Source organism: Schistocerca americana, chromosome 4, assembly GCF_021461395.2.
Source record: "Schistocerca americana isolate TAMUIC-IGC-003095 chromosome 4, iqSchAmer2.1, whole genome shotgun sequence".
NCBI lineage: Eukaryota > Metazoa > Arthropoda > Insecta > Orthoptera > Acrididae > Schistocerca > Schistocerca americana.
This window is the reverse complement of record NC_060122.1, coordinates 466,513,663-466,541,519: the sequence shown is the minus strand read 5'-3', so window position 1 is coordinate 466,541,519 and position 27,857 is coordinate 466,513,663. Positions and strand designations below refer to the sequence as shown.

Below are 27,857 nucleotides of genomic sequence, written 5' to 3'. Positions count from 1 at the left end.
AACAAGACCTTCTTCAGAAATAGATTCTCTCTCTCTCTCTCTCACACACACACACACACACACACACACACACACACACACACACACGCGCGCGCGTGCACACACACACACACACACACACACACACACACACACACAAAATCTCTGGCTGCTGTGGCCAGACTGCGAGCAGCAGCGCAGGATGGGAGAAGCAACCAGGTATTGGAGGTAAGGAGGAGGCTGGGGCAGGGTGGAGGGATAGCAGGGTAGGAGTGGAGATGGTAAAGTGCTGCTTGTGGGAGCAGACAGGGACGAGGTGGAGAGGGGGTAGGGCAGCTACGTGCAGTCGGGAGGTTCGATGGAGAGTCTCAGTGAGACCCATGGTATATGTCTAGAAGGGCCGATCGTCACTACAGGTGTGACCAGCACAGGTGGCTAGGCTATATGGATGGGACTTCTTGGTAATGGAATGGGTGGCAGCTGTCGAAGTGGAGGTATTGCTCATGGTTGGCTGGTTGGTTGGTTTGGGGTATATAGGGACCAAACTACACGGTTGTCAGTCCCTTTTTCCTGACGCAAGTGAGGCTCAAGGTACAAAAACATCCAAAGTAAGTTTGAGAAAGTAAAAGGAAATATAGAAAAAGGTATTAACACCATAGAGCAGATGGTCTGGGCTGGTTGATCACAATAATAAAAGAGGATGAGCCAGCCACTCTCCAACACATTAAAATGTCCACCCCAAAAACACAAGGCGAGATGAACACATGTAGGGAAAAAACGATCACCAAGACAAACAAATCCAAAGAAAATGCAACAGAGTTAAAAATAGAGGGAGGGTGGCAACCTCAGAGAGAAGGCTAAATGCCCACCCTTAGATGGTACGATAAAAATTCCCCTTACGAATAAAACGTAAAACTAAATCTGCTGTTGAGGTAAGGTCACCCAACACCAAAGGTATGGTGCTGGGAATGTTTAAAGTCCACAGCAGAGTGGCTAAAAGTGGGCATACAACAAGATGTGGACGACAGTCATATGTGAGCCACACTGACACCGAGGTGAGTCCTCGCGACGGAGGAGGTAACCATGTGTAGGCCATGTATGGCCAATGCGGAGCCAGTAGAGAACTAGTGTGTCCCTGCAAGAGGCCTGCATGGAGGAATTCCACACATCTGTAGTCTCCTATTTTTTTAAATTTTTTTTAGTGCGGCCAAACTGCTGAGGTCATCGGTCCCTAAGCTTACACACTAGTTAAACTAAATTACGCTAAGGACAACACGAACACACACCTATGCATGAGGGAGGACTCGAACCTCTGACAGGGGAAGCCGCGCGGACCGTGATAAAATAGTCTCCTTAATGGCATGCAGTTTGCTGTACATACTGCATACATACTCCTTTTGGAGTACTGTCCAGTCTGGCGAGCAGGGGGAGTGCAGCTCTCCACAGCTGATGCAAGTGGGAGGTCGTGCACATGGAGTATTTGGGTGCAGTGGAAGTCTGCAGTCTCGACATTTGGTGCAAGAAGTGCAGCGGGAAGACATACCCAAACTTCCACCACTTAACGCACTGCATAGTGGGAGGGATGTATGGTTTAATGTCAAGCGGTAAACCATCACCTTGACCTTTTCAGGCAATGAATCACCCTCATAGGCCAAGATGAAGGCACCGGTAGCAACCCTGTTGTCTTTGGGGCCACCGTAAATGCACCAGATGAAATGAACACCCTGCCATTCTAAATTGGTGTGGAGCTCGTTGTCAGGCTGCAAGAGGTGGTCACAATGGAAAATAATCCCCTGGACCATGTTGAGGCTTTTATGGGGAGTGACGGAAACAGGAATATCACCCAGCTTGTCACAGGTGAGTAATGTTCAAGATTGGGCTGGGGATGCTGTCTGATTCAAGACTGCGCCGTTTCGCATCTTGGACAGTGTTGTCATTTCTCCAAACTTATCCTAAAGGTGTTCAACGAAAAGTTGCGGCTTCGTTGGTAGAAAAGAGTCCCCATCGGTTCTGCTACAGACTAAAAAACCAAGGCGAATATGGCCCTCTCCGTTCTGTAGCTCTACATTCCCTGCATGGTGTAGTGAGGGAGGGAAATGATTTAGGGTCATATCTGTCGGCACTGAACTCAATCTTGCCCTTCTTAAAGACTGCTGGCACCGTAGGGTCACCAGTACGAGATGACTTAGTCTGCTTCATTGTGGGTCATCCACCCTGATACCACCCACTTCGATGAGGAGCTCTCCCCACGGGTACCACCCAGCCACAGCAAAGGCCACCTGACGTTGCTGGGAGTCCTCATGCCCTCGGAAGACAGGCATCTACTCCTTAGCATACGTGGGGAGTTTACAGCTCAGGCATCAGCAATGCGGTCCCTGTGTTGTCAGGGGCTGCCAGCAAATGGGTACATGACAGCCCCACCACAACAAACTGGCTACCGTGCCGGAAATTGGGCGCAGAAAAATCTAATATCATCAGGGGGGGTGAAAGGGGACAGGAGACAGCCGAAGAAGATGACATACCCCAGAAAGTCTCCTTGCCCAAATAACTGAACTACAGGTGGTGATGCAAAGCCATGGCAAGAGGTTCAGGAGATCGAATCTAAGGGCACGTAAGGCATCCTTCCCCATATGGCTCACACTTCTGTAGAATGTGGAATGTGGCAGGTCAACCATAAAATGTGACCTGAACTTATAAGGCCAAAAAGTGTGAGACTCCATTTAGTCACCTCTTATGACAGGCAGGAATACCTTGGGCCTATTCTAAATCCTGGACCCACAGGGGGGATTGCTGGTGTTGGTAGGTTTGATATGGATGAAGGTATTGATGTGGGCATCTTTGAGATGGAGGTAAATGTCGAGGAAGGTAGAGTAGGACCAGGTAAAGCGATGAGGGACAAGGTGTTGAGGTTCAGGAGGAATGTGGTTAGGGTATCCTCACCCTCAATCCAGATCACGAAGGTATCATCAATAAATCTGAACCAGATGAGGGGTTTGGGATTCTGAGTGATTAGAAAGGATTCCTCTAGATGGCTCACAAATAGGTTGGAATAGGATGGTGCCATCTGGGTGCCCATAGCCGTACTGTGGATTTCTTTGTAGGTGATGCCTTCAAAGGAGAAGTAGTAGTGGGTGAGGATATGGTTGGTCATGGCAACTAGGAATGAGATTGTAGGTCTGGAATCTGTTGGGCATTGGGAAATGTAGCTTACAATAGTGGTAAGGCCATGGGTATTATGGATGTTAGTGAAAAGGGAGATGGCATCAACAATGACGAGCAGGACAGATGTGGTAAAAGAACAGGAACTGTGGAGGGTCAGTGGAGAAAATGGTTGGTATCTTCACGAGGGTAGGTTGTGGGTAGTAGGATGAAGGTGTTGGTCTGCAAGAGCAGAGATTCTCTCAGTAGGGGCACAGTAACTAGTCACAATGGGACACTCTGGGTGATTGGGTTTATGGACATTGGGAAGCATGTAGAAGGTAGGAGTGCAAACTGTGGTAATGAAGAGAGAGACGCACTCCAGGGAGTGGTTCACTGGTGGACCTAAGGCTTTGAAGACAGACTGGAGATGCTGCTGAATTTCTGTAATTTGGTCACTGGGGCAGTGTCTGTAGGTGGATGAACCTGATAGCTGGCGGAGTCATTTTGGCAGGTAATCCTTGCGGTTCAAAACAACAGTGGTGGAGTGTTTGTTGGCAGGTAGAATTATAAGGTCGAAATCAGTTTTTAGGTGATGGATTGAGTTTCTATATGCAGATGTAAAATTAGCCTGCTTGTTGTGGGATTTGGGGAATGATGGTGAGGCAAGGTTCGAGTTTAAGAAATTCTGCAAATTTAATCGGGGTTTGTTTGGGGACAGTGGGGGTGGATCATGGTTGGATGGAGGAGTGAACTGAGTTAGGTAGGATTAAACATTATTCTTTGGTTGAGTCTGGTTGGTAGAGTTGGTGGCGGAAAAGTGTTTCACATTAAGGACCAGGACAAGAAGAGAAGGTCCTTAACAAGTCCCGCATGATTGAATTTGGGAGTGGGGCAAAAGGTCAGGCCTTTGGAGAGAACTGATGCTTCTGTGGGGCTAACACATTCAGGTGCAAGACCTTTCCCACACATCCTCCCACCAACCACCTACTCCAGTCTAGTTGAAAGCATTACCTAACCCATCAAAGGCAGAGCTACCTGTGAAACCAGTCATGTGATGTACAAGCTAAGCTGCAACCACTGTGCTGCATTCTACGTGGGCATGACAACCAACAAGCTGTCTGTCTGCATGAATGATGAGCAACAAACTGTGTTCAAGAAACAGCTGGGCCACCCTGTTGCTGGGCATGCTGCCAAACACAACATTCTTCATTTTAATAATTGGTTCACTGGATCCTTCCCACCAAAACCAGTTTTTCTGAATTTCACAGGTGGGAACTCTCCCTGCAATATATCATACACTCCTGGAAATGGAAAAAAGAACACATTGACATCGGTGTGTCAGACCCACCATACTTGCTCCGGACACTGCGAGAGGGCTGTACAAGCAATGATCACATGCACGGCACAGCGGACACACCAGGAACCGCGGTGTTGGCCGTCGAATGGCGCTAGCTGCGCAGCATTTGTGCACCACTGCCGTCAGTGTCAGCCAGTTTGCCGTGGCATACGGAGCTCCATCGCAGTCTTTAACACTGGTAGCATGCCTCGACAGCGTGGACGTGAACCGTATGTGCAGTTGACGGACTTTGAGCGAGGGCGTATAGTGGGCATGCGGGAGGCCGGGTGGACGTACCGCCGAATTGCTCAACACGTGGGGCGTGAGGTCTCCACAGTACATCGATGTTGTCGCCAGTGATCGGCGGAAGGTGCACGTGCCCGTCGACCTGGGACCGGACCGCAGCGATGCACGGATGCACGCCAAAACCGTAGGATCCCACACAGTGCCGTAGGGGACCGCACCGCCACTTCCAGCAAATTAGGGACACTGTTGCTCCTGGGGTATCGGCGAGGACCATTCGCAACCGTCTCCATGAAGCTGGGCTACGGTCCCGCACAGCGTTAGGCCGTCTTCCGCTCACGCCCCAACATCGTGCAGCCCGCCTCCAGTGGTGTCGCGACAGGCGTGAATGGAGGGACGAATGGAGACGTGTCGTCTTCAGCGATGAGAGTCGCTTCTGCCTTGGTGCCAATGATGGTCGTATGCGTGTTTGGCGCCGTGCAGGTGAGCGCCACAATCAGGACTGCATACGACCGAGGCACACAGGGCCAACACCCGGCATCATGGTGTGGGGAGCGATCTCCTACACTGGCCGTACACCACTGGTGATCGTCGAGGGGATACTGAATAGTGCACGGTACATCCAAACCGTCATCGAACCCATCGTTCTACCATTCCTAGACCGGCAAGGGAACTTGCTGTTCCAACAGGACAATGCACGTCCGCATGTATCCCGTGCCACCCAACGTGCTCTAGAAGGCGTAAGTCAACTACCCTGGCCAGCAAGATCTCCGGATCTGTCCCCCATTGAGCATGTTTGGGACTGGATGAAGCGTCGTCTCACGCGGTCTGCACGTCCAGCACGAACGCTGGTCCAACTGAGGCGCCAGGTGGAAATGGCGTGGCAAGCCGTTCCACAGGACTACATCCAGCATCTCTACGATCGTCTCCATGGGAGAATAGCAGCCTGCATTGCTGCGAAAGGTGGATATACACTGTACTAGTGCCGACATTGTGCATGCTCTGTTGCCTGTGTCTATGTGCCTGTGGTTCTGTCAGTGTGATCATGTGATGTATCTGACCCCAGGAATGTGTCAATAAAGTTTCCCCTTCCTGGGACAATGAATTCACGGTGTTCTTATTTCAATTTCCAGGAGTGTATGTTCCTGCACTGCTCTTGGCCTCAACCTTCATTAGTCATTGTCACCCACCCAGCCCCTTCCCTGTTCCCATTCCAGCACTACACAGCCCTCTATTCCACCACCACACCACAGTCTTTTTATTTAGCTCCTTTTCCATTATACCCCACCTCCTCTGCTCTCCATCTAGCCTCCCAACTGCACCTATCTGCCTTACCCTCTCCCCACTTCGTCCCTGTATGCTCTCACAAGAAGCACTTTACCATCCCCCAACCCTACCCAGCTATTCCTCCACCTCCCTGTCCCAGGCTCCTCCTTACCCCACCACCCAGTTGCTTCTCCCATCATGTACTGCTGCTCGCAGTCTGGTCTCAACAACCAGAGACAGTGGTCGTGTGTGTGTGTGTGTGTGTGTGTGTGTGTGTATGTGTGTGTGTGTGTGTGTGTGGGTGTGTGGGTGCGCTGCTACTACTACTACTACTACTACTACAATTTGTAACACTTCTAATTGTGCAATTATTTTGAGGAGATACTGATTGTAGCAAAGTGTGTGAAAATATGCATAACACCAACAAAAAGAGAAACTGGTAACGGAGCAAAATAAATCGATCTGTCATATCAAAGAAGTGAAAGAGAGAGAGGAAAAAAGGGAACAAAGAGGAGGAAGACAAAAGCACCAGAAATGGGAATACAGGAGCAATGTGGAAGAAAGCAGAGGAAATACTACTACTGACTGAAGACAGACATGAAGGAAGTTCTGGGCGGTAAGTTGCAATACAGAAAAGAATGGAATGAATGGGTTTGTAAAGCACTGTGAAAACATTCTTGATGAAATGTACATAATTTTCGAGAATTTCACAGATCTAACTGAGTATTGTTGAAATAAAGACACATGTCTCTTTGTATATCTATTCCTGTACACAAACGTGTAGATTATGGAAGAATATAACTCGTGTAAATTTAAGCTGTAACTGCTAATTGAGTATAGTAAGTGATGTTCTAAGTAAAAAGTTACCTCATTTATCTACCATCTATTGTGTTTATATTACCAATACATATGTTTTCCATTTTATTTTCTGGTTTTTACTACATGCAATATTATTGCTTGTTTTAGAAACCTATAACTTTACCTTCCCAACTCACTGTCCTTGGTACTTGCATGGTACTAAGCTTTAACCTCTTCATTTTATTTTAAATATTTATTTATTTTTGCCTGCAGCAAAGAGCATCAGTATTTTCAATACTATCAGACAACTACTCTAGTATTTTTATAACAAAATTCTCTTTTGCTTCTTTCATGTCCATAACACTGGTCAACAATGAATATGTTAAATAAATAATTTCAGCTGATTGTTATGTATCTGCGCTGCCAAATCCAAAAATGAGGGCAGAAATGTTCCATTGCCCACCAGTTTTTTGTAACATTAACCTTTAAAAATGTTTATTAAGATGAGGTGCAAAATCCAGTAACTAAAAGAATATAATTTTATTCAACTGGGTCAACAACTCGCATATTTGTTTGAGGCAAATGTTGCCTGTGAATTCAGGAATGATAACAATGTTCAGCAATGAACTTTTCCTCATAATATTGGCTTTTCCCTACCCAGGTCAAGGCTTGTTCCAAAAAACAATAAAGAAGAAGATATATTACATATTGAAGGTGTCCTGCTTAGTTGCCAGAGGAGTAGAAGCTTTATTTAGTAAGAGGAGCTAATCCTGTGTGTTATTCAGCTATGAACTGACAAGTGTAGCATTAGATGATAGTGTGTTTTCTTAAGCACTGTGTTTCAGGAGGAGGAACATGTCTCACTAATGTGTAAATGTCAAAAACAATTTTTGTTATGCTTGTGGCGAATTAAATTGAAAAGCGCAGAGGCAAAATCTGACTCCTAAAATTAAAATAATTTACCAACATTATTTTGACAGTAAAACAGACCAGAATAACTTTTGGGCTTCACAAACCTGTTGTGCCAAATGTGTGACATGATTAACTGACTGGTTAATAGGATCCCTTCATATACCTTTTGCAGTTCTATGATATGGCAGGAACCTAAGGGTTATGTAACAGACTGCCACTCCTGCTTGACAAATACATCTGGCATTAGTTCATTTGTTAAATATCCATCTTTAGAATCAGTCATCGACCAGCACCTCCTGGACCACGCCTTCCCATACCAACTCCACTAAACGGCAAAATTGTGACTGAAAATTTTAGAAGTGTTGATGATATCAGTGAATTACAACAACAGAGGTGCCCAGATTTTATGGAAGGATTAACTACACATAGTCATTTTAAAACTGGGGCTACCACAGCTAAAATAGTTATACATGGCTGATTGACAATTCACACAGCAAACATTTTTCTAATACAGATACTAAAATTATTAAATATAAAACTGAATGAAAAGTCCAACATTCCACTGTAGCCGTATAGCGTCAGTTATAGACCCACACAACCAGTTTCACAACTTTTAAGTTGCATCTTCTGGTGTATATAAATGTTATGTCGTATAGTGTGGGGAGTAATTTCAGAATGCTGCAGAGTAGCTGTTGGTGTAGCTAGGCAAAGTTCTCAGTGCTCCTCAATTGATAAAAACCAATCATCAACTGATAAGAAAACCATCATCTATGATGAATGTTATGTGTTGTGTTAAAATCACAAACTGTCATCACTTTACTAATTAAAATTTGTTCTTGTCGGCCTATGACAAGCAACAGACAATGCCTCTCATAGATGTTATCCAGGAAAGTACTGGGCTGAACAGCTGACACACTCATGTGTTTGTCACCAATACAGCAGCTGACAACATAAGCTGCAAGTGTCCCATGTGTTGTCGAAGCATGTGCTGTGGCTGCCGTCTGGCTACTGAGATGGTGATGAAAATTGGTCTAAGGAGAGCTGAGAACTTTTCCTAGCCACGCCAACAGTTACTCTGCGGCATTCTGTAACTACTACACTCTTCAAACATGTTCCTTGCATTTCAAAACATATCAAACACGGTTTGGTGAAAATGACGCTGAGACTGAAGACAATAATGAACTGTTCTATGTGTGAATACATAGGTAAATGCAGTCAATAGAAGAACAGATTTGGAAATACTAAACATGAAACTGTGATATTGTGTACAACTTTGAATGGAATTATTTTCTGGAGACTACTGAAGCACGTCCATATTTTCCATTTCAGACATAGTTGCAGCCGCCAATGTTTTTTCTCCGTACTCCATTTTTCAAAGAAAAAGTGAAGTACAATTGTCTGTTTCAAAATAAAATAAATTTATGTTTGTAAAGTTTATGCCAATTTTTTTCCAATATATATCTTTACCTCCAATATCTCAGAAATGCTTTCTTTGGACTTGCTCCACTTCTATTCTGATTGCTTCAATTGTCAGATATGTTATTGATAAGATTACTCAGAATCTGTGGATGACTGAAAAGTAATTATGTAAAAAGATTTGAAATCAGCACAATAAACTCAGTAAGAATCACCAATTACATGCCCTTTAACATTAAAAAAAACTTAATTTTGTTGACCAGTGTTATTAATCTCCTATTTTTATTTTTAGCCATGGATCTTTTCATTTCTTTGCTTTTTCTTCATGTTGAAGAACTCTAATGAGTAGTGCAGGAAGAAAATACAAGAATAAACTTTATTTCAGGTTTAGCCTATTATGAATAAACCTTTTGCTTCAAGCACTACTTTTATAAATTGTGTCTTGTCTGTTTTCTATTTTCTAAGTTATAGTGTTATAGAGGTTTTTTTTATCAATAAACCTCACATGAATGTTTACGACAATGCAGAATCATTCAGATTTGTAAAATTAGGACACAACATTCAATTCAAAATTCACAAATCCATTCTAATCCATCCGCCTTTACAGTAAGAGAGCATTCCTTTTATTTTTTCATAGCAAGTTACCTATTCTCACCTTTGAAAGACCCTTGTATTCATAGCGACGATCTCGGAATGCTCTAACAGTGTCAACATAGAAACTATTCTCCTTTTGACAAATTGTGGTGAGTCTTTCTTCAGTCCTTGTAACATGAATTTTCTTATAAGCTTTTCGGCAATATTCAGTGAGTCGTTTTTTTTCATGTGCTGCTTGGTCTTCACGAGATAACTGATGAAATGCACGGTGGGGACCACCTGGCACCAGGGGAGGGAATTTTTCTGTCTCCAACTGCTGCCTGATGCGCTGAAATTCGCTACGTGATGCTGGCACTGAAATAATCACAGCACATACTTTATTTACATCATGATCTGGGCTTCAACAAACTTTTCATTAACAAACTTTCAGAATGTAGACACAACCAATTACTTTTTGAAGATAATTGGTAAACTCTTACAATTTGAACAGTTATTAGCAGCACAGGCTACACATGGAACAATCTAGAGGCTTCTCCCAGTTCTAATAGAACTATCTAGAGATCTTTCATAAGACTAACTTCTCCACGAGAAGGGACATGATGGGGAGTTCGGGTCTCTACAGTTTCAGGATTGTTACTGAGATGGGATTATTTCATTCTACTTAAAGTCGTGTAATTGAAAAGCCTTTGTCTCATCAAATTAGAGGTCTCATTTTAACAATTCCAGAGATCACGTTCTGACAGTTTTAGAGGTCACCTTCTGACAGTTTCTATGGATTGCACAAATAAGAATAGCAACAAATGCTGGAAATAACTGAATTTTAGAAGCAATTGCCGGCAACAGAAAAGAAGAAAGCATTTAGTGATGTGCAAACCAGCTATACAAGTCACACAATGCTCTATACTTCTGTGAGTCTATTCATTATGCATCACCGAACTTTCAGAACATGCTAGTACAGCTTGCCTTTTTTATCATCTCTTGAAGCCTTTAATCTCTAATAAGTTATTAATTGACATTTATTTATAATAAATTGTACTAAGAGAACGCATTTTTGATGGATCTTCAATGTGCTGACAGCTTGAAATAACATACTTTCATAGCAGACAAGTATTAATACGGAGCTTCTTTAACTACCAATATGACATTTCCTGCCATTTTATTACCATAAATTGTACGAAAAATTATGAGTTTTCAGGAGATCCTGAATGTACTACTGCTTTGAAACGGAATACATTCATAGGGCATAAGTTACAAAACCCACTGAATATGGGCTCCAACTGAAATTCGATATGCATCTCCAAGCTCTTTGGCTGAAAAGAGAAAGAGATAGCTTGCATAAATGTGTTCTTCCATCTTATCTAAATGCACATTCAGAATATCGCCATGCTTGTTATTGCTCTTCATGTTGGGAAAGACTCCAAGGTGTCCTTTTTCTATGCTATAACGTCATCTACTTCGGCACACTCCACACTAACATTTGAATGTACTGTAAATGTGATAATATCTTTTTTTTTTTAATTACACATCTAGTTCCGTAGGACAAAATTGAGAAGAAAATCTACAAGGTCATGGAAAGTGTCAGTACAAGAAATTACAACATAAAAGTAATGTTTAAACCCAAAATAAGTCAAGTCATAAGTTTAAGTAAGTGAAATCAACAATATAACACAGGAATCAGATTAATTTTTCAAGGAACTCATCAACAGAGTAGAAGAAGTGACCCACAAGAAAATTCTCCAGTTTCAATTTAAAAACGCGTGGATTACTGTTCAGATTTTTGAATTCTTGTGGTAGCTTACTGAAAATGGATGCAGCAGTATACTGCATTCCTTTCTGGACAAAAGTTAAGGAAGTGCAATCCAAATGCAGACTGGATTTCTGCCTAGTATTAACTGAGTGAAAGCTGCTAGTTCTTGAGAATAAGCTGATATTGTTAACAAGAAACAACAGTAAAGAATACATATATTGAGAGGCCAATGTCAGGGTACCCATACTAGTGAATAGGGGTCAACAAGAGGTTTGTGAACTTACACTACTTATTGCCCAAACTGCCCATTTCTAAGACAAAAATATCCTTTGAGAATGGGAAAAGTTACCCCAAAATATAATACCATATGATGTAAGTGAATGAAAATAAGCATAGTAGACTAATTTCCATGTCGAATGATTGCTTACTTTATGTACTGTTCGAATATTAAAAATGGCAGCATTAAATCTTTGAACAAGATCATAAATGTGGGCTTTCCACAACAGCTTCCTATCTATCTGAACACCTAGAAATTTGAACTGTTCAGTTTCACTAATCATATGCCAATTCTGTGAAATTAAAATGTCAGTTTTTTTAATTGTCTGTTAGAAACTGTAAAAACTGAGTCATTCTGTGATTTTGAGATGGTTTATTTTCTGCAAGCCATGAACATATGTAATGAACTGCACTATTTGAAACCAAGCCAATGTTGCACACAACATCCTTTACTACCAAGCTAGTGACATCAGCAAACAGAAATATTTTAGAATTACCTGTAATACTATAAGGCATATCATTTATACAAATAAGGAACAGGAGTGGCCCCAACACTGATCCCTGAGGCACCCCCCATTTGACCACACCCCACTCAGACCCCACATCACAGCCATTCTTAACAATGTGAATAATGACCTTTTGCTTTCTGTTGTTAAAGTAAGAGGTGAACCAATTGTGGGCTACTCCCTGTATTCCACAATCGTCCAACTTCTGGAACAATAGTTTATCATCAACACATCAAACGCCTTAGTTAAATAAAAAAAAAATATGCCTAATGTTCGAAACCTTTTGTTTAATCCATCCAGTACTTCACAAAGAAAAGATAATACAGCACTTTCAGTTGTTAAATGACTTCTAAAGCCGAACTGTACATTTGATAGGAAATATCCGATACAAAATGATCAATTATCCTTACATACACAGTCTTTTCAATTACTTTAGTAAACATTGATGGCATAGAAATAGGTCTAAAATAGTCTACATTATCCCTTTCTCCCTTTTTATAAAGCGGCTTTACTACTGAGTACTTTAATCATTCAGGAAACTGACCATTTCTAAAGGAAAGATTACAAATATGGCTAAGTACAGGGGTAACATGTGCAGCACAGTACTTTAATATTCTGCTAGGCACTCCATCATACCCATGAGGGGCTTTAATTTTCAAGGATTTAATTATTGACTCAATCGCCCCCTTGTCAGTATCACAGAGGAGTATTTCAGAAACCAATCTCAGAAAGGCATTTTCCAAGAGAGTTATATGATTCCCTGTAGAAACCAAGTTTTTATTTAATTCACCAGCAATGCCCAGAAAATTATTCTTAAATACTGTACATATATCTGACTTATCAGTAACAGAAATATTTTTACTATAAACTGACTATATCGTTGACCTTGTGCTGCTGACCAGGCATTTCCTTCACAACTGACCATATGGTTTTAATTTCATCCTCTGAATTAGCTATTCTATTTATGTGCCAAATACTCTTTGTCTTCCTAATAACATTCTTAAACACCTTACAATAATATTTGTAATGGGCTACTGTAGCTTGATTGTGACTACTTCAAATATTTTGATGTAATTCACACTTTGTTCTATATGATATCCTTAACACGCAAGTCAACACCCAGGCTGCCTTTTACTGCTAGTACCCCATTTAGAATGTTCTAAAGGAAAGCATTATGAAACTTCCTGGCAGATTAAAACTGTGTGCCCGACCGAGACTCGAACTCGGGACCTTTGCCTTTCGCGGGCAAGTGCTCTACCATCTGAGCTACCAAAGCACGACTCACGCCCGGTACTCACAGCTCTACTTCTGCCAGTACCTCGTCTCCTACCTTCCAAACTTTACAGAAGCTCTCCTGCGAACCTTGCAGAACTAGCACTCCTGAAAGAAAGGATATTGCGGAGACATGGCTTAGCCACAGCCTGGGGGATGTTTCCAGAATGAGATTTTCACTCTGCAGCGGAGTGTGCGCAGATATGAAACTTCCTGGCAGATTAAAACTGTGTGCCCGACCAAGACAGGTCCCGAGTTCGAGTCTCGGCCAGGCACACAGTTTTAATCTGCCAGGAAGTTTCATATCAGCGCACACTCCGCTGCAGAGTGAAAATCTCATTCTGAAAGCATTATATTTGTCATCTATGTTATTGGCACCACTCTTGTTTCTTAATGAGGTTTAAAAAACACTCTACTACCTCTGGATTAGCTTTGCTACATAGTTTGTAATTACATGTGACACTTGATTTGAGTACAAAAGCCTTTTAGTGTTAAAATATGTGCTTCATGGTCTGAAAGGCCTTTTACTAACAGAATGCCCAGCCAGTAATGAAGAATGAATAAAATTATTGTCTATGGCTGTGCTACTGTTCCCCTGCACCCTAGTTGGAAAAAACACAATCTGCATCAGATCACAGAAGTTCAGGAGATCTACCAACATCATTTTTCTTGCACAATCATATACAATATTAATATTGAAGTCACCACATATAATTAATTTTTTATACTTCCTATAAAGTGGACCAAGAACGCTCTCTAGCTTGAGCAGAAATGCTCTGAAGTCAGAGTTAGGGGACCTGTAAATAACAAGAATTAGAAGTTCAGTTTCACCAAATTCACAACATTCAAATATCTGTTCAGTGCAGTGCTGTGGTACATCTACAGACTCAAATGGAATACGAAATTAGAATTATATTAATACCGTCAGCTGCTGACGGGCATTGATATATATCCCCGGGGACAGGTGAAAAATGTGTGCTAAGACTGGGACTCGAACCCAGGATCTCCTGCTTACATGGCAGACACTCTAGCCATCTGAGCCACTGAGGGCACAGAGCATAGTGCGACTGCAGGGACTATCTCACACACACCTCCCGCGAGACCCACATTCTCCCCTTCTATGTACACACACTACATTCGTAGTGTCCCACCCCAACACACCCATTACTCAGACATGTCCGAAAGAACAGACACCATATCCATATAAGCAATAGTTCTGGCAATACCGGCAACGACCTCCTTCTTCTGTGCGGATGCACACATATTCCTCAAACTCTAACAGGACTTGGTAAGAATGTCTTCCATGAGTAATGAGTGTGTTGGGGTGGGACACTACGAATGCAGTGTGCGGACATAGAAGGGGAGAATGTGGGTCTCGCGGGAGGCGTGTGTGAGATAGTCCCTGCAGTCACACTATGCTCTGTGCCCTCAGTGGCTCAGATGGATAGAGCGTCTGCCATGTAAGCAGGAGATCCCTGGTTCGAGTCCCGGTCAGGGCACACATTTCCACCTGTCCCCGTTGATATACGGTATAACAATGCCCGTCAGCAGCTGACGGTATTAATATAATTCTAATTTCGTTCTAGACGGCTGCAGGTCACTAATGGTGTCTGTTTTTTACGTTCATGGCCACTCCTCTACTCCGCAAGGAACTCCTTGAAAAACAGCCACCTACTCTGTATCCTGCTAAAGGAAGCCTCTGAATTGTCAAATTATTTAAGTGGTGTTCCAATATACCTATAATGTCAGAGTAAACATCTATAAGAAGTTCACTAAGTTTATCTCTAACACCTCTTATATTTTGATGAAATATGCCAATTCCTTCTGTAGTTGGATACCTGACCTCCCCTGAAGGTGATTCCTCTGTTAGAGAGACTTCCTTTAAGCAGGTATACTTACCAGCTCACTTCAATCTAAAAAAGGTGTAGCTCTAAAACAAACTGCACTCCAATCTCTGTTGTGTCCCTGATTGTAGAGTGACATTCGTCACTTCATCAGGGAATGAGCTACCTTATAAGCTGTCCTAAAGACTTTAGCACAAATGCAACAGTTGCACAGTGGATTGGATTGTTGATCCAATTCACTCATTCTCAAATGTCACACTCTTCACAGAAGGCCAGCTGGCTGAACACTGTCCAGATCACATTACTGAGCAGCCATCTGAATGGATTACTATCAGGCACTATTTGGCCCAGCAGGTGTGTTTAGAGAGGAATATGGTCAACTTGTGTGCAAATGCTAGTGATTTGGTAAAGACTGGGAGAAGTGAGGAGCAAGCAACATCTACAAAGACAGTTTATGACTTTTTATCTCTTTGTTGTTCTGTGGAGAACTTACGATACGTATATCGGATTTTTAAAATATGCTTATCAGTGAAGTGCAAGACTCCACGCCATGCTGTTCCAAATGAAGTGCCCATCCATGGGCAGCCAAGTGCCCATGGGCAAACAGCTGACAGGTGGGCAGTTGGGCAACTGGGCTGACGTCTACACGATTGTACTGTCCTGTCAAGAGCCCATTGGTGCGGGTGGCCACGTGGCTCTCACATGTGCAGAATGCACGCAACACGACTGTCTGGTGGGTAGCATACACTCCTCGCACCTACTTGCAGGCAAGCAAAGGAGCACCAGAGAGTGCCCCTGACCTATTCTGTACACCAGCTGCCTCCCTCCAAGCCAACAGCCACCCTTCTCGAAGTCTCTCTTCTCCTCACTACAACCTTTCTCTCCTTGCCCTCTCCACCTAACACAACTCTTCATCCCAGTCAACCTCCAGAACTGCAGTCACGACATTGTGTATTCAAATGGCTCAGTCTTTTTTATGTGCTTGTCAACAATTCCACACCCCTCCTATTCAATAATTGTTACCCATACTCCTAAATTATTTACATTCTGCTACAACTTTTCATTACCCTACTGACACAGGAGGTACTTATATATAAAATAGTGTTACCAAGGTGAAAATTAATGAGAAAAATCAGAATTCTATAGAATAAAAACACTGAGTTGAAAGAGCAGCAAAAGGGACAAATTTTGGTAATACAGAAAGGTACAACACTGTAACACTTACTATATTCTCCACGCCACATCCATGCCATTTTACGTTGGCATAAGGCTCCTGGACGATTAAAATCACATGCGGCACAAGTGACTTCATCTACCATTGCAGATGGCTGCAGCCTATTAGTTAAAATTATGTTTGGATACATAGCACCTGAAAACAAACATTTTTTTAAGATGAATATTTGTTATTGACTGTAAAGAGACTATATGCAAATATTATAACATTCGCAAGCTACAGTATGAAAGCTTAACTGCATTCATTAATACTAACCTACATCCAAGTGGTATATGATTGGTTTCTCATTGCGTAAAGGATTTTCCTTCAGATTTTGTAATTTAGCCTTTATATCAGCCACAACTTCATCAAAATTAGTAACTAAATCAATAGGAATTTTCTCTTCTTCCTCTATGGCATGTGTCATTGCCCTTTCAACACCAGCAATAAGTGTATCAAAGGCCTCTGGTCTCTGAAGCACAAAAAGTAATATGTAGAACAAGCTCTTTGGATTCATTAAATGAAACTTACAGCTAACCTATGTATTAATACAATATTTGTAAAAAAATATGGTTTCATATTGTTAGTTATCAAAGAAGGAAGAAAACTGGAGAGATGCTCAAAGAAGGAAGAAAACTGGGGAGGTGCAAATGTAAAGTATTACAACAAGAACAAACAGTGAACCACTGAAGAAACAAAAATGAAAAACCAGAAATGTACAATGAGTTTGATGAATTTATGTTACTTTCTCAGAAAAGAAATAGGATGTTACCAGCAAAGAATGAACTGAGCAGAAGACCCTGTTCAAAACATAATGAGACATAGTTCTCACATCAGTCTTGCCATTTCTTTTTCTATTTCATGTAGTGATGCAGAATTTTACTGGGAATGATCTGGCTCCTCTCAGCTAATGTAAAAATTCTAACAATGTGCACACCATTCTTCTAGGAGAGCTAGTTCTGCAAGGTTCGCAGGAGAGCTTCTGTGAAGTTTGGAAGGTAGGAGACGAGGTACTGGCGAATTTAAAGCTGTGAGGACGGGGCGTGAGTCGTGCTTGGGTAGCTCAGTTGGTAGCGCACTTACCTGGGAAAGGCAAAGGCCCCGAGTTCGAGTCTCGGTCCGGCACACAGTTTTAATCTGCCAGGAAGTGTCATCTTATAATTCTTACGAGTTTTAGTTATCGGTTCTTCACGAAGCAACATAGTTGAATTCTATAGTCAGTGTCAGCCAAGTCAAATGGCTGAGACAGATCCGAATCTGAAGAGTTACTGTTGTCATCACTGTCGTTCGCAGAGTCAGTCCTACCTATGCCTATGGACACATCATCTACGGTGTCATCTATTAACTAGTCTTTTTCCCAAAACATATTCTCTGTTTTGATTATGTGTTCATCAAATTTCCCCTAGTCTGCTATGGTCACAGATGCAGTTATGTTCTTTGCCAATTCTTGCTGTTTCTCCATGGAAATACCCCCCTTTATATTCTGCTTCCGTACATGTCCTATAGTTTTCGACTAGGTCATTTCTATGGAATTTGATTCACACACATGTGGGGGTAACCAGAGGACTGAGTGCCCAAGACTTTTCGTTGATTCGTCAAACCAATATGGCTTTTCAAGGGCTTTTAAACTTTTGAATCTGTTCAAACAGTTCAAGTGTATTTTTTTCTGTGATTTTAACTGCTTATTGTGAGGGTTCTTTTTTTCTTGCACACTATTAGCAGCATCACACACTTATAATCCTAGCTTTTGGTAGACAGGGAAGCAATTTTTCCTGCATCTCACTTCTCAAGATTGGTAGCTTTGATTTGCCTCAGATAATCTCCACTGACTTTCCGATCCCTAAAGAATCAGTTCTGTTCCATTCATAAAGTCATTCCTTTAACCTGCATAGACAAGGGTAAGTCTATTTGATGAGCTGGTATTTGTTGTGAAAGCCACAATTTTTTTGCTCTGCCATTATCCACCAAATGAAAGATTATTGTCCACACAAGTTTTACATAAGTAAAAATGTTCTGCACTGGGAATGATAAATTTTGACACACCTCAAGTATTTTGCTCACAAAGTGACAATATAAGAGCACTCAATGAAAATGTTTCTGTTGCTAGCACGTTTTCCATTGGAACTCATCAAATGTAACAGCCTCCTTAATGCGTCAACAGACAATGGAAATCCCACTCTTTTCACGAATGTTGTGAGGGCACGGTGAATACTCCAAGTTATTTATTCGAGAGAGAGAGAGCGAGAGAGCAGATTTGGAGAGAAAGATGATGCTATAAGAAGCCCCTAATAAATGTAGGAGAGGTGGGGGGAACCATACCTTAATAATGACTTTTCTTTCCTCACAGCTGAGATATACTACCCAAAAAGCAGTACTTTAATCATAGTTCTTGAACACTGATAATTTATATGTTATAATTTTCATATAATTAACACACACTGAAATATTAAGTATTTTAAGAATTGTGATTTATAAAATGCAAGAAAATTAATTAGAGTGCTAGCTTAGAAACATAGAATTCCCTGCAATTTCCCTGATTTTTCCATACAAATCAAATTGTAATTCACTAATAATGCCAGGTTTTCCAGAGAAATCGTCACCCTGGAGGAGCTTTTTATATATATATATATATATATATATATATATATATATATATATATATATATATATATATATATATATATATATATATATATATAAAATAGAGGGAAACATTCCACGTAGGAAAAATATATCTAAAAACAAAGAAGATGTGACTTACCAAATGAAAGTGCTGGCAGGTCGACACACACAAACAAACACAAACATACACACAAAATTCAAGCTTTCGCAACAAACTGTTGCCTCATCAGGAAAGAGGGAAGAAGAGGGAAAGACGAAAGGATGTGGGTTTTAAGGGAGAGGGTAAGGAGTCATTCCAATCCCGGGAGCGGAAAGACTTACCTTAGGGGGCAAAAAAGGCGGGTATACACTCGCACACACACACATATCCATCCACACATATACAGACACAAGCAGACATATTTAAAGACAAAGAGTTTGGGCAGAGATGTCAGTTGAGGGATATGACTTCCTCAAATCCTGCCCTGAAATGAGATCCATCCTTCACGAAATCTTCCCCACTCCACCAAGAGTGTCTTTCCGCCGTCCACCTAACCTTCGTAACCTCTTAGTTCATCCCTATGAAATCCCCAAACCACCTTCCCTATCCTCTGGCTCCTACCCTTGTAATCGCCCCCGGTGTAAAACCTGTCCCATGCACCCTCCCACCACCACCTACTCCAGTCCTGTAACCCGGAAGGTGTACACGATCAAAGGCAGAGCCACATGTGAAAGCACCCACGTGATCTACCAACTGACCTGCCTACATTGTGATGCATTCTATGTGGGAATGACAAGCAACAAACTGTCCATTCCATGAATGGACACAGGCAGACAGTGTTTGTTGGTAATGAGGATCACCCTGTGGCTAAACATGCCTTGGTGCACGGCCAGCACATCTTGGCACAGTGTTACACCGTCCGGGTTATCTGGATACTTCCCACCAACACCAACCTATCCGAACTCCGGAGATGGGAACTTGCTCTTCAATATATCCTCTCTTCCCGTTATCCACCAGGCCTCAATCTCCGCTAATTTCAAGTTGCCGCCACTCATACCTCACCTGTCATTCAACAACATCTTTGCCCCTGCACTTCTGCCTCGACTGACATCTCTGCCCAACTCTTTGTCTTTAAATATGTCTGCTTGTGTCTGTATATGTGTGGATGGATGTGTGTGTGTGTGCGCGCGCGAGTGTATACCCGTCCTTTTTTCCCCCCTAAGGTAAGTCTTTCCACTCCCAGGATTGGAATGACTCCTTACCCTCTCCCTTAAAACCCACATCCTTTCGTCTTTCCCTCTCCTTCCCTCTTTCCTGATGAGGCAACAGTTTGTTGCGAAAGCTTGAATTTTGTGTGTATGTTTGTGTTTGTTTGTGTGTCTGTCGACCTGCCAGCACTTTCATTTGGTAAGTCACATCATCTTTGTTTATATATATATCTACCAACCCAAGTTCACCACAAGATCACCCAGTCTCTCCTCTCATTGCACACAGACCCAGTCTCTCCCATCTACTCAATCTCCCACTTCCAGCTCGACTCCCCCCAAAACCTCAAAATTCCAATCAACACAATCTGGAACCACAACACCCTAATTCAGTAGTTAACCTTTCCTCCAAACCTCTCTCCCAATCCGAAACCTCTGTCCTATCCAAAGGCCTCACCTTCAGCCCCACTCCCAGATTCAACCAAACAGCCCTTGTCAAAGATTTACTGTCCTACACCCATACTCTCTGCTGGAAATATCACTTTGCCACGAAGAACAATGATCCTAATCCTACTCCTAATGGTCCAACTCCCCAAGACACTATCCAAATTGAACCCTGCCTGGAACAGTTCCGTCCTCCATCACAGCGGGACCCACCTCCTCTTCCTCAAAATCACCCTCTCCAAACCTTCCAGGAATTTCTGACTTCCAGACTTGCCTCTCAATCCTTCTTAAAAAACCTTAATCCTACTCCCAACATCACCGCTGCTGAAGCCCAGGCTATCCGTGATCTGAAGGCTGACCGATCCATCGTCATTCTTCCGGCGGACAAGGGTTCCACAACCGTGGTACTTGATCGTCGGGAGTATGTGGCTGAGGGACTGCGTCAGCTTTCAGACAACACCACATACAAAGTTTGCCAAGGTAATCCCATTCCTGATGTCCAGGCGGAGCTTCAAGGAATCCTCAGAACCTTAGGCCCCCTACAAAACCTTTCACCTGACTCCATCAACCTCCTGACCCCACCTACACCCCGCACCCCTACCTTCTACCTTCTTCCTAAAATTCACAAACCCAATCATCCCGGCCGTCCCATTGTAGCTGGTTACCAAGCCCCCACAGAACGTATCTCTGCCTACGTAGATCAACACCTTCAACCCATCACATGCAGTCTCCCATCCTTCATCAAAGACACCAACCACTTTCTCGAACGCCTGGAATCCCTACCCAGTCTGTTACCCCCGGACACCATCCTTGTAACCATTGATGCCACTTCCTTATACACAAATATTCCGCACGTCCAGGGCCTCGCTGCGATGGAGCACTTCCTTTCACGCCGATCACCTGCCACCCTACCAAAAACCTCTTTCCTCATTACCTTAGCCAGCTTCATCCTGACCCAGAACTCCTTCACTTTTGAAGGCCAGACATACCAACAATTAAAGGGAACAGCCATGGGTACCAGGATGACCCCCTCGTACGCCAACCTATTCATGCGTCACTTAGAGGAAGCCTTCTTGGTTACCCAGGCCTGCCAACCCAAAGTTGGGTACAGATTTATTGATGACATCTCCATGATCTGGACTCACAGTGAAGAAGAACTCCAGAATTTCCTCTCCAACCTCAACTCCTTTGGTTCCATTAGATTCACCTGGTCCTAATCAAAATCCCATTCCACTTTCCTTGACATTGACCTCCACCTGTCCAATGGCCAGCTTCACACGTCCGTCCACATCAAACCCAACAACAAGCAACAGTACCTCCATTATGACAGCTGCCACCCATTCCACATCAAACGGTCCCTTCCCTACAGCCTAGGTCTTCGTGGCAAGCGAATCTGCTCCAGTCCGGAATCCCTGAACCATTACACCAACAACCTAAAAACAGCTTTCGCATCCCGTAACTACCCTCCCGACCTGGTACAGAAGCAAATAACCAGAGCCACTTCCTCATCTCCTCAAACCCAGAACCTCGCACAGAAGAACCCCAAAAGTGCCCCACTTGTGACAGGATACTTTCCGGGACTGGACCAGACTCTTGAATGTGGCTCTCCAGCAGGGATACGACTTCCTCAAATCCTGCCCTGAAATGAGATCCATCCTTCATGAAATCTTCCCCACTCCACCAGGAGTGTCTTTCCGCCGTCCACCTAACCTTCGTAACCTCTTAGTTCATCCCTATGAAAGCCCCAAACCACCTTCCCTACCCTCTGGCTCCTACCCTTGTAACCACCCCCGATGTAAAACCTGTCCCATGCACCCTCCCACCACCACCTACTCCAGTCCTGTAACCCGGAAGGTGTACACGATCAAAGGCAGAGCCTCGTGTGAGAGCACCCACGTGATTTACCAACTGACCTGCCTACACTGTGAAGCTTTCTATGTGGGAATGACCAGCAACAAACTGTCCATTCGCATGAATGGACACAGGCAGACAGTGTTTGTTGGTAATGAGGATCACCCTGTGGCTAAACATGCCTTGGTGCAAGGCCAGCACATCTTGGCACAGTGTTACACCGTCCGGGTTATCTGGATACTTCCCACTAACACCAACCCGTCAGAACTCTGGAGATGGGAACTTGCCCTTCAGTATATCCTCTCTTCTCATTATCCGCCAGGCCTCAGTCTCCGCTAATTTCAATTTGCCGCCGCTCATACCTCACCTGTCTTTCAACAACATCTTTGCCTCTTTACTTCCGCCCGACTGACATCTCTGCCCAAACTCTTTGCCTTTACAAATGTCTGCTTGTGTCTGTATGTGTGTGGATGGATATGTGTGTGTGTGTGTGTGCGCGCGAGTGTATACCCGTCCTTTTTTCCTCCTAAGGTAAGTCTTTCTGCTCCCGGGATTGGAATGACTCCTTACCCTCTCCCTTAAAACCCACTTCCTTTCGTCTTTCCCTCTCCTTCCCTCTTTCCCGATGAGGCAACAGTTTGTTGCGAAAGCTTGAATTTTGTGTGTATGTTTGTGTTTCTATCGACCTGCCAGCGCTTTCGTATGGTAAGTCACATCATCTTTGTTTTTATATATATAAAGAGAGAGAGAGAGAGAGAGAGAGAGAGAGAGAGAGAGAGAGAGAGAGAGAGAAACATTCCACGTGGGAAAAATTATATATAAAAACAAAGATGAGGTGACTTACCGAACGAAAGCGCTGGCAGGTCGATAGACACACAAACAAAGACAAACATACACACAAAATTCTAGCTTTCGCAACCAACGGTTGCCTCATCAGGAAAGAGGGAAGGAGAGGGAAAGATGAAAGGATGTGGGTTTTAAGGGAGAGGGTAAGGAGTCATTCCAATCCCGGGAGCGGAAAGACTTACCTTAGGGGGAAAAAAAGGACAAAATATATATATATATATATATATATTTATATATATATATATATATATATATATATATATATATATTGTTTTTTGTCATGAGCAAAGAAAAGTGTTTGATTCTGTGACTATTGAATTGGTAGTCACCGAGGTTACTTTTATTACCCTCTTCAAAACATAAAAAGAGACAGATGATTCATAGTGAGGAGATATATATATATATATATATATATATATACATATACCAGGGCAATAATGGAAGAATCGCCCGACACAAATACCATCTTCTCAAATTTTTGTAACAGTTCTTATGGTATGCCACTACAGTTAGCAGCTCACAGACTATAAATTTCACATCTATTTCAAATTTCCTGCTCTAGCTTCCAGATCACAAGATTTTACAGTGTTCCTTAGTAATTCCATATCCTCACTATGAATCATCTGTCTCTTTTTATGTTTTGAAGAGGGTAATAAAAGTAACCTCGGTGACTACCAATTCAATAGTCACAGAATCAAACACTTTTCTTTGCTCATGACAAAAAACAATGAACAGAACAGCAAAACAACACAGATATAAGTAATTAGAAACTGCAGTGGGCCCACGAAAGGCAACTGTAGAGATTATGTATCGAACAACAAAACATGCCACAGAATAGTAGCCAATGAAGTCTACCAGTAGACCAATAATGAAATGCGCCACAGCAAGGCAACAAAGAAGTCTAACAGTACGTCAACATCAGTCAGAAGGGCAATACAGCTGATGTCTGGCAGCTGTAGGACAGAAGGGACCAAGGGGAAGGACTATTTCTCTGTGCCTCCCTTACCCCTTGCAAGTATTCCTCTGAGCTACCAACTGCAGCTTCTAAGTAATTTATGTTATGACATGACGATGTACAGTAGCCAACTGTAAATGGACTACTGAGCGAGCATAACAAAACCCAACTGTGTCTCTGAAAGTAAGTTACTTGTGTCTGCGAAATACGATAGTGGCAATCATTGAAAGCTTCAGTTTTTGTTCAATTTTTATCCAGAAAGATAAGACTTTCCAAGGGCCCAATCAAAGGGCCTCTCTGGTTCATCTGACAAACAGGCCTTGGACTCTATCTGTGGCTCTCATAGGTCTTGAGCCAGATGCATTCGCTTGCACTGATCCACATGAAGCCTCTCAGCCCACAAGGTCTGGGCATTCACTGAACGTGGGATTACTGGTAGCTGGGAGCTCTCATGCCAAGGGAATAATGGGGCCCCTGGGAAATGACTGCCTAGGAGGGAAAGAAATCCGGTGTGCATCCTGTGTATTCTGGGAGGAGACATTTCAGATGTGAAACGAGTTCTGCCGAATGCCACAAAGAACGTAGGGTGAAGCCAACTGCAGGTGGTGGCTCATGTCTGAATTAATGACACGTGTTGCTTTGGGTTGTACAGATTCTTACTTGTTTTATGAAGCTAGCTGAAGTGGTAAAAACTGTCAGTCTTGATTGCAAAATGAAGGTAGAGTTCACCATCTGTAGCATCATCTACAGGACTGATTGGGGATCTTTGGTACAGAGCTGAGTGGAGGGTCTGGATCAGAGGCTCAGACAGTTCTGTGACCATGTCGATAGCAGATTTACTCTATAGGGTGGTCGGGTTTTGGGTTTCACTTAATTGGGTTATGCTTATAGTTCAGGTGTCCACTATACACGTCTCTACATGGGTAGCAGTGGATGTGTGAAATGGACTAAGGAGTTTTTAGGTTAGAAAGTCTCAGGAAAGTACAGAAAGGGCTTCAGTGTCAAAGGGTGCAGGAGAAACACAGGAAGAGGGTAGATCTAGCAACAATCAGTACTGCAGTTGTAAACTGTCACAGCTCGGTTAGGAAAGAAACAGAGCTCCAAGCACCAACAGAAAGTACTGAAGCTCCCAAATCCTTGTAGGTACCAAAAGCTGACTAAGGCTAGACGTAAGCTCAGCTGAAATTTTTACAATGGGCCTAACGGAGTTCAGACAGTTTAAATACAATTGGTGTTTGTTGCTGTTAGAAGTAATTTATCCTGTATCGAAAATGAATTAGATAGTTCCTGTGAGTTAGTATGGGTAAAGTTTATACTTGACAAACCAGAATAAATTAATAATTGGTTTCTTTTACTACCCCCAACTCAGATGATTCAGTTACCGAACACTTCGAAGAAAACTTGAGTATCATCTCAAATAGTTCTTCCACTCATACAATTTCATTTGGTGGTAACTTCAATCTATCCTCATTATGATGGTGAAAATACAAGTTCAAAACTGGTGGTAGGTATAAAACATTGTCAGAAATTGTACTAAATGCCTATCTAAATATTATTCTGAAAAATTAGTTCAAAAGCCCACCAGAAGCATTAATGGTTGTGAAAACATACTTGACTTCTTAGCAACTACTAATCCTGAGTGAATACGGGGCATCATGATGGATACAGAGATTAGTGATGGGAAGATCGGTTTAGTGAGACTGACCACATCATCCAAACCCACTAAAATTAAACACAAAGTATAGCTATTTAAAAAAAGGAGATAAAAATTTGCTTTGGATTCCTAAGAGACAGTCTCTGCTCCTTCCCACCTAACTATGTAAGTTTAGACCAGATGTGGCTTAAATTCAAGGAAATAACATACGTGCCAACTGACACATTCATACTGAATAAACTAATAAAAGAAGAGACTGGCTCCCATGGTATACAAAACATGTCAGAAAATTGTTGCAAAAGCAACAAAAAATGTCAAATTTAACAGAATGCAAAATTTCCAAGACTGGCAATGTTTTAATGAAATTAAAAACTTTGTGAGACCTTCAATGTGAGATGCTTTTAACAACTTCCACAACAAAACTCTATCTCAAAATCTGACAGAAAATCTAAAGAGATTCTGGTCATATGTACTGTACTCCAGCAGCAAGACACAATCAATACCTCCAATGCATGATACCAATGGCAAAATTACTGATGACAGTGTCACTGTAGTGGAGTTATTAAACGTAGTCTTACAAAATCCGTTCATCAAAGAAGACAAAGTAAATATCCAGAATTTGAATCAAGAACAATTGCCAATGTGAGTAATTTAGAAGAAGATATCCTCAAAGAAGTGAAGCAGCTCAAAGCACTTAATAAAGGCAAGTCTTCCAGTCGAGATAGTATACCCACTACATTCCTTTCAGAGTACACTGATACAACAGCCTTATACATAACAATCATATACAACTGCTCATTTGACAAAAGATCAATGCCAAAAGACTGGGAAGTTGCGAAGGTCACACCAATATTCAAGAAAGGAAGGAGAAGTGGTCCACCGAATTACAGATCCATATCACTGACATCAATTTGCACGATTATGGAACATATACTATATTCAAACTTTATGAATTACCTTGAAGAATATGGCTTACTGACACATGGTGAGCAAGGATTCAGAAAATATCGTTCTTATGAAATACAACTACCTCTTTACTCTCATGACATACAACAGGGGATCTCAAATTGATTCCATATTTCTAAAAACAAAGATGATGTGACTTACCATACGAAAGCGCTGGCAGGTCGATAGAAACACAAACAGACACATACATACACACAAAATTCAAGCTTTCGCAACAAACTGTTGCCTCATCAGGAAAGAGGGAAGGAGAGGGAAAGACGAAAGGAAGTGGGTTTTAAGGGAGAGGGTAAGGAGTCATTCCAATCCCGGGAGCGGAAAGACTTACCTTAGGGGGAAAAAAGGACGGGTATACACTCGAGCACACACACACACATATATCCATCCACACATATACAGACACAAGCAGACTTACCCTCTCCCTTAAAACCCACTTCCTCTCGTCTTTCCCTCTCCTTCCCTCTTTCCTGATGAGGCAACAGTTTGTTGCGAAAGCTTGAATTTTGTGTGTATGTACGTGTCTGTTTGTGTTTCTATCAACCTGCCAGCGCTTTCGTATGGTAAGTCACATCATCTTTGTTTTTAAATATATTTTTCCCGCGTGGAATGTTTCCCTCTATTATATTGATTCCATATTTCTCAATTTCCAGAAGGGTTTTGACACCCCTCCTCACATGGGACTTCCAATCAAATTGCATGACTGTGAAGTATCTCTTCAGTTATGAAACTGGATTTGTGGTTTCCTGTCAGGAAGGTCACAGTACATAATAATCAATGGAAAATCATCAAATAAA

At 42.4% G+C, this 27,857-nt stretch overlaps 1 protein-coding gene across 1 annotated transcript in view; it reads right to left on the bottom strand.

Annotated features, from left to right (window-relative positions):
- LOC124612707 (DNA polymerase epsilon catalytic subunit 1) overlaps positions 1–27,857 on the bottom strand; it is a 313,866-nt gene that overhangs the window by 242,158 nt on the left and 43,851 nt on the right. The window contains exons 9-11 of the mRNA XM_047141058.1: positions 16,820–17,015; positions 16,556–16,699; positions 9,747–10,039 (exon numbers count right to left, since the gene is read on the bottom strand). Of these exons, the coding sequence (XP_046997014.1) occupies positions 9,747–10,039; positions 16,556–16,699; positions 16,820–17,015 (633 nt within the window). The remainder of the gene's footprint in view (positions 1–9,746; positions 10,040–16,555; positions 16,700–16,819; positions 17,016–27,857) is intronic.